This window comes from Vanessa cardui, chromosome 18 (genome assembly GCF_905220365.1).
Source record: "Vanessa cardui chromosome 18, ilVanCard2.1, whole genome shotgun sequence".
In the NCBI taxonomy this organism is placed as follows: Eukaryota; Metazoa; Arthropoda; class Insecta; order Lepidoptera; family Nymphalidae; genus Vanessa; species Vanessa cardui.
The window spans coordinates 3,303,587-3,318,653 of record NC_061140.1 but is presented as its reverse complement, the minus strand read 5'-3'; the positions used below and the strand labels follow the sequence as shown (position 1 = coordinate 3,318,653).

Genomic DNA, 15,067 nt, shown 5'->3' with positions numbered 1-15,067 from the left:
ATTAACCACAATATAGATATAATACAATAAACAAAGATTATTCTAGCCTCCGATTTTACTTTACCATAGTCGGTAATAAAGTTAAATATATACACTAAGTACGATCGCTCTGATCGAATATTTCCCAGCATACTTGCCGCGGCGACAACCGTGAAAAACAGACGTAGAGCTATAAATCCAAGTGTTAATCGCAAAAGCGGCAGATTTCTCGTCGAATATTTTCGCGCCATTTCCAAGTCGTAAAAGTCTGATTACTTAGCTGATACGAATGAGTTAAACGATATTTATAAATAAGAAAAATAGATTCAATATTTAATCAACATAATTTTGGTGTAAATTACATTTCGTCGATCGCAACTTATCATGTTTTTAAATTGGATTTCGGGCTGATGTTGGGTTTATATTGATACTAGTAATTTACAAGAATTTGTACAATTTTGTTATGAGTTTTGATATTTTATTTCTTTAATTAAACTAAAGCTTTGATGAACAAAATCGGCTAGTTGAAATAAATAATAAATATCTAAAATAAATGCTCGAAAATGTCATAAATATGTGTGCATTCAACGGTCTCAAAGTCTATCAACATCAAACAGATATACTTTGTGGTGAAACTTTGTCCAAAATCGTCTGGATACCACAGGGAGGTACCACACTCTCATCATATATACTACCGCTAAACTGTAATGATTACTCTAGTATTCTTGTGTTCTGGTTTGAAGGACGAGTCAGCCAGTGTAACTACAGGCAGGGAAACCATAACATCTTAGTTATTATAGTAAATGGGTAATATGTCTTAGGGTTCCTTGGCGGTGAGGACCACTTATCTATATATAGGAGTAAAATTCGTACAATAAAAAAATAAAGTAGCAAGTATTCGCCTTCTTATCATACAAAATAATATTAAAAAAAATGAAAACAAATTTTAATATATAAAAAATACACCAAATGAGCAATGACAAAGATATATATCTACATAGATATTTATATATCTCAGCTATTTTCCTCCGAGAATTGTTGTGATACTTGACAATCACTATCCGCCGATAGCGAAGTTTTATTTAATGTATGTGAAAGTTATTTCGTAGCTTATATTCCCTTATAACACTCACAAAGGGAGCTATCTATCACTGGCACTCCGAGTCGGCTCATGAAAATGCGATTTCAAAGGAATAAATAAACTCGAGTGTTATCTCTTTAAATAACTCACAGTTGAATGTGATTTCTTTTCAATTTGCCTTGAAAAATAATTATTATTTTGCCAGTACGAAACTGGTGATACGAAAAAATTAAAGATCTTTTTGAGAAAATTGCTCTGAATGTATTTACTTATTTGCTAAGGATTTCCAACAAAATATATGATATACAAGCTGAGCGCGCGACGTTGTACGCGTTTGAATTTAATAAAGTTTTTTATTGTAGCCTAAGTTACTCCTTATTATATCAGTTATCTGCCAGTTAAAGTCCCGTCAAAATTGGTCCAGTCGTTCCAGAGATTAGCCGGAACAAACAGACAGACAAACAAAAATTGCAAAAAATGTTATTTTGGTATATGTATCTTGTATGCATACATTGAGTAAAAGGGTAGCCCCCTTTTACCCCTTTTTTTAGTATTAAAAACAGACACTCCAATTGTATTACATGTATGGATGAAAATGTCTATCAGAAATGGTTACAAATACCAAATCAAAATATACTTTATTCCACTATGCTTTTACAAGCACTATTGAATTTTAATCTTACGAACTAAATTAAATGAATCTATTACTGGTTCGGAATGTTGATTCTACCGAGAAGAGCCGACAAGAAAGTCAAAAGTTAGTCTTTTTCAAAATTTAAGAAATAACTTCAAAGGTCTTCACTACAGGAAACTGATAAGCTGCAGCTGGCAAAACAAAGTAGTAGCTAGTATACTGAACAATGTATTATATAGGAATATAACTCAAACTCAAATTCCTTTATTCAATATAGAAGCATCACATTTACTTATTGATTGTCAAATAAACACTACCACCGGTTCGGAAAAAGGAGTGTTCCTTGAGGACTACTCAGGTCAGGGTGTCCTGACCTGAGAAGAACCGGCGAAAGAAACTCAGCGGGTCTTTTTTTTTCTTATTTTTTTTTTGTCAAATTAATAAGATACATAGTAGTATATGATTAGAAATAGCCAGGAGGCGATCGTTTCATTCCCAAGGTGTGCTATCAGACATAAACTCCCTAATTGTATAGTAACCTTTTGCACACAAGCATACATACAAATCAATCAGAAAATAAATAGTGCAAAGTTTATTATTTACTAAAGACGGTTTCGACTTTGTTTAATGACTATATTTCTCTTTCTATTATGACTGATTTTAGATTAGAAAGAAAAAGATAGCATTAACTAATCACCCTACAATCAGCGTTAAAAGATTACGTTGCTATTGACCCATAATCGTCCTACTAAAAATCAATTTTGTTTTTTAGTAAAGTTAAAACTTTCTCAAAATTATGGCATCGCGTTGGCATTGTGATATTATAATGGTCTGTGTTATGAAAATGCATAGATAAGTAGATCATTTAATAATTAAATTATTATAGAACTGCAAGAAGACTTCAATGGAAAAAAATTGAAATTAATTACACCAGCATTGCTGCTCGTATTGTTTCAACAGAATCTACTTTTGCAAATTCATTATTACATGTTATTATAAAGGGTAATGTATGGGTGTCTTTATACAGATTAAAAATCTTATTAATATCGAAAATGGAAGCGTACAGCGCACGTAGGCGAAGATTAACATATTAATTAAATAATTCAATTTATTTTTATGATTAATGACGTAAATATGGCATTATCAATTTGTAATTTTATAATATTAAATGCAATAATTTTAGTGTCCTGTAACTCAGAAACAACTTTAATGATTTGGCTCAAATTAAGTATCAAGATAAGGTTTTCAATTAGAGGTAATCTATATTTAGCCTCTATCATGAAACAATTTTTTTTTAGAAAACAACGTATTTGTAACTAACTTTTAATAACTTGCTGTGCCCGCAACTTCATGAGCGTTTGAATTTAGCAAAAAACAGTAATTGTAAGTAGCATAAGTTATTTATTACTACTGCTATCTTCCAGTTGAAGTCCTGTCAAAATCGGTTGTTAGTCAAAATGGCCGTCCCAGAGAATAGCCGTAACAAACAGACAGACAAAAATTGAAAAAAAATTGTTGCTTTCGTATATGTACCGTGTATTCATAAGCATTTAGTAAAAGCGTTTATTTTTATATTGCAAACAGACATTTCAATTATATTATATGTATAGATTATGTAATGGCCGTACAGATATTTAAATAGATATATTCTAATGCCTCGACGGCTATCTACAATTGTTATTAGATTATAACTTACCTATAAGCACCTCCCATTAATTTATTTATCACTAGCCCAATGTCGTGTAACGTGTACACATATCCCCTGGGTAGGTGGGGCCTTACGTCCCTCAGAATATATCTCAAGGTGTTACTGGGACCGCTTTTGGTGTTGTAAAGTTCTTCAAGACGAGGTATCGTCAGGAACTTTCTCATGGATACGCCGTTTTCCAGGAGCAGTTTTACGAAATCTATGCGGTCGTGTTCCAAGGCTTGCATCATTGCTTCGTCGAGGGCACCTGTTGAGAAAAAAAAACATATATTTATTTATATTTTTCAGTACACGGTAATTTGTGTTAATGGTCAGTGTAAAGTCGAGATAACCCAGTGGTTAGAACGCATGCATCTTAACCGATGATTGCGGGTTCAAACCCAGGCAAGCACCGCTGATTTATGTGCTTAATTTGTGTTTATAATTCATCTCTTGCTTAGCGGTGAAGGAAAACATCGTGAGGAAATCTGCATGTGACAAATTTCATTGAAATTCTGCCACACGTGTATTCCACCAACCCGCATTGGAACAGTGTGGTGTAATATGTTCCAAACCTTCTCCTCAAAGGGAGAGGAGGCCTTTGTCCCAGCAGTGGGAATTTACAGGCTGTTGTTGTTGTTGTTGTTGTTGTTGTTGGTCAGTGTAAGTAAAAACCATTATCAAATCTTTGACATTCCTACATCGCGATGGCAAGATTCACTATTTCTTTTATAAAGTGCATTGTCAAAATATTTTGTTCATTTAATTGCATGTGGTATCTAATTGTTTCCTTAGTATCTACTGAGCTACATGTTCAGTGGGAATGTAAGAAATCTGATCAAAGTGATTACCTACTATAAGCATAAATAACAAACACATATTTCCTAATTAATTAGTTACATAAACAAGTTAATGCTTCAAGTGACTTCATATCTAAAAAATAATACATATATTGTTTAATTACTTTTAATAATGAATACCATATAATATCTAACAATCTTAACATAACTGTTATCATATATTAAAAATTTTAGGTAATTCTTAGATAGAAATATAAATAAAGGGAAAAGTTACTCAGTTAAATATTAAAGTACTTAAACTTTTGAATGTTTAAGTACTTAGACTATGAGTTGTTTTAAGTTTTATTTAGCTCTTTTTAAAAAGAAAAAGACCTACTGCTCTGTCAATAGTATAGTTAACGAATTTGCAAAAACAAAATCATTTTCCGTTTTCTCATTCATAATCCGACGGCTTCGCAAAATCGACATGATTGGCAAAACTTCAGGTACGTCAAGTTGGTCAGGCAGACTACCGACTTCTCACGGCTTTTGAGGCATTGAAGTGTATATGAAGTGAGCTTTTAAACTCAGAAAAATTTAATTACATTGTTGGCTCTCCTCAGAATGTAAAACCTCACGCTTACCTTATAAAATAAATATGAATTTATTAAAGAATATTTTGTAGAAAATATTAATAAGACCGGGTTCATCGAACCTTGAGTATAAAGTCGAGTGTATTGCAGCGAATAAGTTCATTATTATTCAGTAGGTGGGATCAATAAACGTTAAAAGTATGTTCAGTGAATTTATTCATAACTGTTGGCTTTGGAACACCTGCGTTCCTAAACCTGATGCTAGTTAAATATGAATGTAGAAGTCCTCACTCTTTGAATACAACAAAGGATTTGACGTAAATGTGTAAACTTTCTATTGTTTGTATGATACACATTGGCCCTTTGTGGCTTTTTTATTACATTGGCATTGAAATATGTAATACAGCCTTGGAAATAAAAAAGTATTATTTAAAAACGGTAAAAAGAGGTCTTATAAAAATTATTAAAAACCTCTTTTGATTTTCGATATTTGACTAATCCAATTTTTGTACTGATTATAGACAAATCAATTGTTTTTATTATTCATTATAGTAACGGATACCACATCTGGCATATTACCAACAATGGTGTGAGAGATCTTATATTCCTTGTTCGTCTTACTATACTGGCTCTCTCGCGCTTAGTGATATCGTAAGATGGCCAGCATAAAGCTTTAAGTAAACCTAATTAATCAAGTCAATTTTCTTCAGTAAGGCCATTTTTAAACCCTTATCCTATTAGTTTCTGAGGATTACTTAATTGATGAACATTTTAGATTGTCATGGAAGATTTAACAAGAATGTGCCTTAAATGATATCAGAGAAACACTTTTATAATCTTGTTAAATCGACCGCAAACGATTTTTCTTTGAAAAAAATATTTCTTCTTTGTTTTCACTTAGATACAAACTCCCACTTAGATGAGCAGATTAATTTAGATTGGTAACTCAAAATGTATTCATTAAAGTCGACCAATGAAAACTCAAAAATCTTAAGAGGATTTACAAAATCCGACGATGTGAAACCAATATTCGATATAGCTATTATTGGGTGTATTTTTCAACTGGGCGTGCATGATAAAATCTGATGCTACGAGGAATAGCAATAAATACTCAAGAGTTGGTTTCGATTTCGGTGAAAATTAAAAAATGCGTCATCAGATATTTGGTCAACATTGAAAAATAGAACAGCCTGTAAATTTTCAACTGCTGGGTTAAGGCGACCTCTCCCTGTAGAGTAGAAGATTACGAGCATATTCCACCACGCTCGCGTGCGTGTTGGTAGACACACATTTGGCATTACATTAAATTTTTAATAAACAGATAAACACAAAGGTTTTTTGTAGAAGTGAATTATTTAACAATAATAAATTCATTTGTTCATCAAATTGAAAAATTTAGTAAAAAAAAAACCAATAAATTTTACTTTAAAATAAGAACTTGTTCCTCTTTTAAAGTAAAATTAAAAATAAAGAGACTCAACTCTTGGTGAGCAACTCAACGCCTTAGGCTGAATAGGGCTAGGATAGCTTAGCTGACCCCAATCCGAGACTTTGTTTAACAAAGACGATTTCAGACACAAGTTTGTTCTGGTTTCCGTCGACGTGTAGGAACACGTCTCAGGAGAGAATTATTAGCGCGCCCGCTGTATACGGTGTATTTCTGTCGCCTACATGACTGTGAATGTTACATCTGTGCCATGTTCCAATCTATTTTAAAATAACAATAATATTACAGCATTACATTTTCAATATAACCGTTAACTTAACATTCAATTTAAATTTCGAACATGTTACTTTTCTGAAATTATTTTATTGCCTTGCGATATAATTAAAAGGGAATCGTATTTCGCTGTAATGTTTCGTTTATTTACGTATATCGTATTTATTAAATCGTATAACAAGATGAACAAAAGAGAACTGTATATTTATTGGTGAAAAGCAATATTTATATTTTTCATGAAACATTTAAAATTATTAAGTAATATAATAATACTTTTAACTTGCCGATATAATAAATGCGAAAGTAACTCTTACGCTTAAACAGCTGAACTGTTTTAGATGAAATTTGCAATGAAGATTGATTGAGTCCCAGTAAAGAAAAAAGGTTAGGTTCGGTTAGATAGTTATCTAGGAAGTCTTCCCTTAAGGGTGTGAGAACAGAGTGGTAGTTTGTAGTATAACAACAACAACAACAGCCTGTAAATTCCCACTGCGGGGCTAAAGGCCTCCTCTCCCTTTAAGGAGAAGGTTTGGAACATATTCCACCACGCTGTTTCAATGCGGGTTGGTGGAATGCACATGTGGCAGAATTTCTATGAAATTTGTCACATGCAGGTTTCCTCACGATGTTTTTCTTCACCGCTGAGCACGAGATGAATTATAAAGACAAATTAAGCACATGAAACAGCGGTGCTTGCCTGGGTTTGAACCCGCAATCATCGGTTAAGATGCACGCGTTCTAACCACTGGACCATCTCGACTCGTTTGTAGTATAAAACTCCTTAATGTATTCCAGACTAAGAATGACTTCATATCTGAAGTTTAGAAATGACGTAAGTGATAAGGGTTTTGTATATTTTATAACTTACCTGTTTTTCTTTTATGTTTATTGTAATTTGGGTGCAAAACGTTTTTTAATAAAGATTTAATTAATAAAATATAAAGTAAAAAGATTGAAGTCTGTCTAGTCCAAAGAAAGTTTTATATAAAGAGGTTACATTCGCCTACATCGAGATCCGAATCAGTTTCGGTACCTAAATCATTAAAAAAAAGTACAATTCTTGAATCTCACCTGGCGGCCATTCTTGGCCGTAGACGAAGATCTCTGATCTCGCAATGTCGACTCTGTTCCACGTCAGTGCCAGAGACAGTTGCTCGCTCGGAGACAGGTGCTGGGCGCGGAACAACGCGGTCAGAATCACTTGATCCAGCTCTTGGACCTCGCCGCCTTCCGCGCGCTCTTGAATTCTGAACACGGTGATCTAAGAAGCGATTAGATGAATAAAGATTATATTGTTGTTATAAAAAATATACAGATCAATATTTGGCAGATCATAAACTTTTCTTATTTACTTACGTTTATGATATTTTTAAAACATTATATCTAATATTGTTGTTTTTATAGAATGACTTTAGTAAAATTATTAACAAACGGGTAACAAGCCCGACTAAGGAGAATGTCTGCTTTAGGAGGTAATACCACACTTAGCTTAAGTGACCAGAATTAATATATATATCTTGAATGTTAAAGAATAAAAACAAAAATTAAGCACATGGAAACTTTAATATAATTATATATGAAAACAGCTTTTTTGAATTTGAACCTTCTGTTAAGATTTACATAATCTGATGTGAGATCGTGGTTAATGTAATTTTTAAAAAAAGTAATGACATTTTATTAACACAGTTTTATATATTACTTATATTCTCATATGTAACATGGAGTATTGGGTTGTCAGGAAGATATGGCTAAGTAGCTAAAGGTCCGTCCGTCCGTGATGTACAACACATCAAATAATTGTCACAATTTCTGTTTAATTATTTTTTTTGTGTTATTCCTAAAATTTTTATAGTTTATATTTGTGTTTAGCAGTAAATAATATTAACAATTAACAACAGTTAAAGCTTTGTTTCTAATAAAATTAAAAATGGATATTTTTATGTCCTGAACAAACTTTGGTGAACAAAAGTAAATATAAATTCTTAATTTGACGACATTATATAACTATGGGTGAATTTTTGCAAATTAAAACAAAATTTCCAACGTTTTTCGTTGAAACGCATCAGTTAGTTAAATCACGTGCGTTATACAATCAAGTTGAAATTAATAAAGCGATATAAATGAAATTATATGAACACGTTTAATCAAATTTATACTGAATTTGTTCATTCATTTTAATACTTCAATAGCTTTCCAAATATTATAAGCATCATCGTACTGAATGAAAACGGTGAAATTGGAACATTCAAATTCTATATTTAAAAAACAAATAAAATAATTCTATATTTGAAAATGCAATACACTTCTATTTTTTACACTAAATGCTACTCGCACGTTTCGCTCGGAATAAATGACATTTAGTTTTTTTTTTTTTTAAATATATTTAACAAAAGAATCCCATTACTATTCCACTACTTTCTATTCACTTATTACTGAGTATACAAAACTACTTTTTAATTTGGATAGTAACAAGTAAGTAATTTGTTTCTGCATTCTACAAATTTAAATTTTAATTGGAATTTCAGCTTTATTTAGTTAGAATCATAAAAACCGACAAGTTAATCCATATATATTATAATAATCTACGAATAAGAATGGATGGAATATAACAATACGTTCTCGATAACTGCACTTGTGAAACTAAGAATAAATATTGAAACGTCGTATTTCAGAAGATCTGATACGAAATATTCTGTACCAAGAATTCTCGATCTTTCTATTCAATGAAATATTCCGAATCGTAAAGGATCAAACGCACCAGCGAGAACGAACCCAATAGCCGATCGAGACAAAGAATAGCTTATGAGGCTGAATATCTGTAGACGGTTAAGCTGTTTTGGTTATATTCTCGTTATAGTCGGCTGTTCTTAGCGGCTACATGCACGTCAAATTTATATTTCCTTCAAATCCCGTATTACTTCCATCTAGGTCTCACGTTTATTGATTTCGTGACAATCCGTTGTTTGGTTTAGTTTAGAGTTAACAAAAAAATACATACATATATTATTACATTTCTATTTATTTTTTATCAATCAGTCTATAACAGTCTGTAAATATTCCACTGCTGGGTCAAGCCCCTTTGAGGCGAAGGTTAGGAGCATATTCAGTCACGATGCTTCAATGCTGGCCGGTAAATAATCGTTTCAGGATATTAATCTGGCTAAAATGATCGCATATGTATAGTCGCAGCTTTGTACAGAATTGTATATTACAGATGTTGTTGAAATCAATTGGTATTTCAACTATTAAAATAAAAGCAACTGTTGCTTGTGTAGGTTAAAAGTTATTAAACATTAAGTTACTTCTACACACACGTGCCTTGAATGTCATCCATCTCTTGTCCCAGTATCACAGGGTATGAAATATCTTCAATGTGACTGACTGAGGAATGACTTGTTTGAGTCAGCCTTTTTGCATTTAAAAATACTACATACTGGTATTATAAAATACCTGCTGCATCTATCTGTTTTAACGGGATATGTTCAAAAACAATCAAACTGAGTGTAGTGATCCACAAAAATATTTATAATAATCATTCGCTACGTAGACTAACAGACTATTAGAACTAGCGCGCACTGGTAACTTTTGTCACGGTGACTGTTTCGTCACTCTTGTCGAGTCCATGAATATGTATGGAGGTGCGCGCACTTTACGACGTGACAATTATGTCTGCATTTGTACATATTCACGGATTTGACAAGAGTGACGAAACAGTCACCGTGACAAAAGTTACCAGCGCGCGCTAGTGCTTACTCTATCCGTTCGAAGCTGGGACAAGTAGCTAGTACTATAGACACAATCAATTGTGATACAATTTTACACATCATGTCTAAATAAGATATACATTAAACTCAAATAAACCCGGATTGGTGTAATTGAATGGAATTATTCACGCTCTCCCAACTTTGAATTACAGCCCTTGAATAAACAGCCTAAACAGTTGTCATTAAAGTTAATTGTGCTCAAGATTGGTTCCACGTTAAACGTTTTTTCCTACAACCTCCCTTGTTTACGAAGATAATATTTTTCTCAACGGTAATATTTGTTTTGGCAAGTAATACTTCGAGAAAATATACTTAAATTTTTATTTTGTAATTACCTAACAATTTATACCTAAAAATTTAGTTGGAATGGTCTTACTAAATATACTGTAGAATGTCTTACAATGTTTATAGTTTTTCAGTCATTCTCTATTATATTTTGCAGGTTTATTATATTATATTATTATATATATAAACCTTAAATAATAAGATTTTAAATTAACATGGTTATTTTTATTATTAATGTTATTAATTTCTGGATATTTACCATGTTTTTTATTTTTGTTATTTTTGTCTCGTGAACAAGACTTTCGTAGATAATGTCGAAATATCGAGCTCCACATAACAAAAATAAAAAACATGGTAAATATCCCGAAATTAATAACTTTAATAATACACATAAACCTTTTTCTTCAATCAATCTATTTATTAAAAAAAAAACGCTTCAAAATCCGTTATGTATTTTAAAGATCTAAGCATACATAGGGACAGACAGACCGACTTGATTTATACTATGTAATGATAGTAATGATTCCATTTCATAAATATTTTTAAGAATAGTGATAGGTTATTTTTAGTAAGTATTGATAAACATTCAACGACAATTTAATTAAAGGTTGTATTTAAATTCAACTGTTTTTAGTATAATAGCATAGTAACTCAAACATAAAGTTTCAAATATACAGCGTGTTATTAAGAATTTTTCTTCAAAAATTGTTAATGAAAATTTTAATAGGAAGATTTAACATCGTGCGTTTCCAATTAATATTTGAGAAATAATCGCCGTCCAATGAAACACAAACAAAGCTCGGAGTTCGTTAAAAAAACGAACGATCGTCAAATGTTTATAGCAAACATTTTTGGGGATAAGATTTATGAAATAATTCGTCCGAATTAAAGTAATTTTCAATTAGAATTTCGGATCAATGATCGCTCTTATTAAGAAAACGAAATACACTGAATTTGTACGAGAAAATACGAAATACTTTACTTGGTGCTACGGCAATGTAAAGTAGGGGTAAGAAAAGGTTCGTCACCTTAAGATCTATTTTCGTGTGCTCAGTATGAGCGATAATCTGTTTCACCGATCGAGGATGAAATATTGCGTCGCAATTATTTGATGTTTAGATTCAAAAGGTACTTAAAGTTTAGGACTGGACAAAGGAATGAATTTGAAAACTGACGAAGGTTTTCTTACTCTGACTGTATATGGTTGTCTGGGTGGATAATAATACTCCCCAACTCCTAATTATATCGTACTGCCAAACAGCAATACCTAGTATTATTGTCTTCCAATTTTAATAGTAACAAATAAGGTATTGTTTTTTACTTTTAGGTGGTGGAGCCCGATATTTCAACATTATCTTCTAATGTCTTGTTCCTGAGACTATGAGACGAAATATCGAGCTCCACCAATTGAAAATAAAAATAAATGGCAATTATCCCCTATTAAATAACTGTAATAATAAAAATAACCATGATAATTTAAAATCTAGTATTCCCTTAAAAAGCGTCACTAACCCGTACAGTTCCTTAACTATCATGTTATATTACCCTAGATACACTCGCTCACTCATTGAGAAAACGAAAGACAGCATATGATATGTACCTTTATGATGTTTGGGAACAAACTATTAATCAAGGTATCAGTATTTCAATTTTTTTTCCGGAGTAAATAACGTTTGCGCAATTCAAAAAACATTTTGTTTGATGTAACTCCAATCTACTTTCAAATGAAATTTATATGCAAGAGCGAACTTAATTGAAACGGCCGGTCCGGAAAATTGATCGTTTTATTATATTTGTACGCAACTAACGCTTAATTCAGAGTAAATCTAACAAGATCGCATCGATGCAGAGATGTATCTGTAATTAAAATTGAATAATCACGAGAACTGCTCTCGTCCACATTTCGGTAATTGAGATTCTGTTTAAATATATATGTTATGTAGTGATCGAAACATATATTAATAGCAGCCGATTTTCGCTCGAGTAATTATGAGATGATATTTTATTTATTTTAATTATGAGACGATGGCTGCACATAGAAATTTGGCTCTGGTCTCATTTTCAAGAGTCTGGAACTCTTGAAAATAGATATGCAGAAAAATAAAGAGTATTTTTGATGGCTATTTGTTGCGATTTAACAATGATTTAATATTAGAGAAAGTTGTAAAACGGCTGTATAAGAAAAAAATAAAAACGTAAACAAAATCAAAGAAAATTGCTATTGACAAACTTCAATTGTTTTACTAAACGCGAAGTTTTACGGGAGACCAGTTAGTAAAATTTAATCGAAGATCGTACGTAAACTGGACATAATATATTATATGTACATGCTTATTCTGCTTAGTACAAAGCAAGAAAAGTTACAGCGCTTAATTGGTGTCTTGAATTTGTTGATTTGAAATAATATCAATAAAATTATATATAAGATAAAACAATTTCACGGATAGCATGTCTGTGGCCCAAGTAATATTTAAAAAATAGCACTAAGTCGATACTGCTGGGTAAATTAGTTTTTACTCTAAATACAGTGAAGATATACCTTAATCATTCGGTATTTCGAAGCCTACACAATTTAATTTACTTCAAGTCATTTTTGTAAAATTTATAATATGTCAGATAGAGTTAGGCTCAGTGAAATTAGTCTTGAATCTACATTTAATAAGACTTCTTTATAAAAGGAACTAGCTATCTCCCACGGTTACGCTCTCGTTTTAAGGGTTTGGTTTTCACGTGTTAAGCAAAAAAGTAGCCTATGTCTTTAGAGTTCAAATTTGCATCATACCAAATTTCATCAAAATTAAGTTGAGCCGTTTAATAATGAAAAACAGAACAGCGACAGACATACAGAGTTACTTTCACATTTATAATATTAGTATAGAAGTATATAATTTTGATTTAATCTTTTAATAACTTCAAACACTGATAAGTATTTTCGTTAATTTTAACGTTAACAATTCGGAAAAGCTAATAATTTTATTTCCGAGTAGCTAATCTTATTAAAATCACGCACGGTTTTTATCGTAACGACATTCACGTGGTATTATAAATAACAGTTTCATAAAATGTAACTTTCATTTTCATAACATTGTTTATTTATTTCATTGTGTTTACAATTTAATATTTAATAAATCGTGAGAGTAACTTCATCCAAACTAAGTGTCCCGTGAAACCTCTCGTTTTTATGAACTAATCTGTTTTTATGCGAGGGTCAGTTCTGGCAACTTATTAATTATTTTTAAGCCTGTTTCACACAGCCATTAATCTTAAATTTAGTAACATTGTGTTGCCATATAATATGCTTTCTTTTATTTTTTTATGTTCATTATAATTACTAAAATAATATGTTCGATTAAACCAGTTTTACGCAACTATTCATCTAAAATTTAGTAACATTGTGTTGCCATATAAAATGTTTTTTTTTTTTTTTTATTTTCATGATAATTATTAATATAATATAATTGAAGAATTTACTTACTAAGTTCTTTTTCCTGGTGCACTGCAACAGTTCGCTGTATAGACACTCTGCTTGTTGCGTCCCCACTTCGAATGTCTTCTGGATGGTTCCGACCAGGTAATCCCGCATGGATTCCAACACCGTCTGCTCGCCCGTTTCTGACGCGTATCTGGTAAATATTTTTTTATGTTTACTCTTTATATGGCATGCTTGCCTAGTACCTACCTATAAACTATTTTTTTTAGTTTTGTATGAATTAATAATAGCTTTAATATATAATACTTTATGTTTTTTAATGTTTACTCTTTATATGGCATGCTTGCCTAGTACCTATAAACTATTTTTTTTAGTCTTTATGTTTTTTACCTGAATATATATTATGATTATGACGAGGTTAAATATGTGTTCTACAAGCCGATTAACTAGTAGGATAAATCATTATTGATATTGATATATATCATTATTAAACAGTGAAACGAATACTGATTTTGATTTAGCAATGCGCGCACTAGCGACTTTGTCACTCTCGCCGTCAGTCTTTCGCTATCTGAACTTTGACTGCCGACTTTGGCGCGCGCAAAATGGCGTCATCGTCTATTCAAAACGTAAACATTCATGAAAACGATACTGATAATGATGTTCTAATATAAGAAGTGAAAAAGAGACCAGCAGTTTATAATAAAAAATTTCATGAGTATTCAGATATTCACGTGAAAATTAAAGCGTGGGAAGAAATTACTACCCAATATTCTCTTCGCTTTCTTTTTCTCCCGTGTCTCACGAGTTCACAGAGAACCACCGTCTCGTCGAAATCCATAGTGGCAAGTGACACTTCGATTTCACTATCACTGTCTCTATTAATGAGCGCACTCCACTTCGGAAACGTGACGTGACAATGACAAACACTTTAAAATCACCAGTGCGCGCTAGCTCGTATAGGGGGGCTCATATATTACAGCGACTCCACGAATCGACTGCTTAATATGGACTTATTATTGACAATTTACAACAAAAAAAATTAGTTTTATGAACAAAATCAGTGACGTATCTAGGAAAATCTATTATACAAAATTCAATAAATTATAATATTT

The 15,067-nt window shown here is 31.8% G+C and overlaps 1 protein-coding gene across 8 annotated transcripts in view; it reads right to left on the bottom strand.

Moving 5' to 3' along the window:
* LOC124537682 (transient receptor potential cation channel trpm) overlaps positions 1 to 15,067 on the bottom strand; it is a 347,813-nt gene that overhangs the window by 33,579 nt on the left and 299,167 nt on the right. For all 8 annotated transcript variants that reach the window (XM_047114599.1, XM_047114603.1, XM_047114602.1 and 5 more), the window contains 3 exons: positions 13,998 to 14,145; positions 7,545 to 7,734; positions 3,391 to 3,649 (listed from right to left, as the gene is read on the bottom strand). In XM_047114599.1, coding sequence (XP_046970555.1) covers positions 3,391 to 3,649; positions 7,545 to 7,734; positions 13,998 to 14,145 — 597 coding nt within the window. The remainder of the gene's footprint in view (positions 1 to 3,390; positions 3,650 to 7,544; positions 7,735 to 13,997; positions 14,146 to 15,067) is intronic.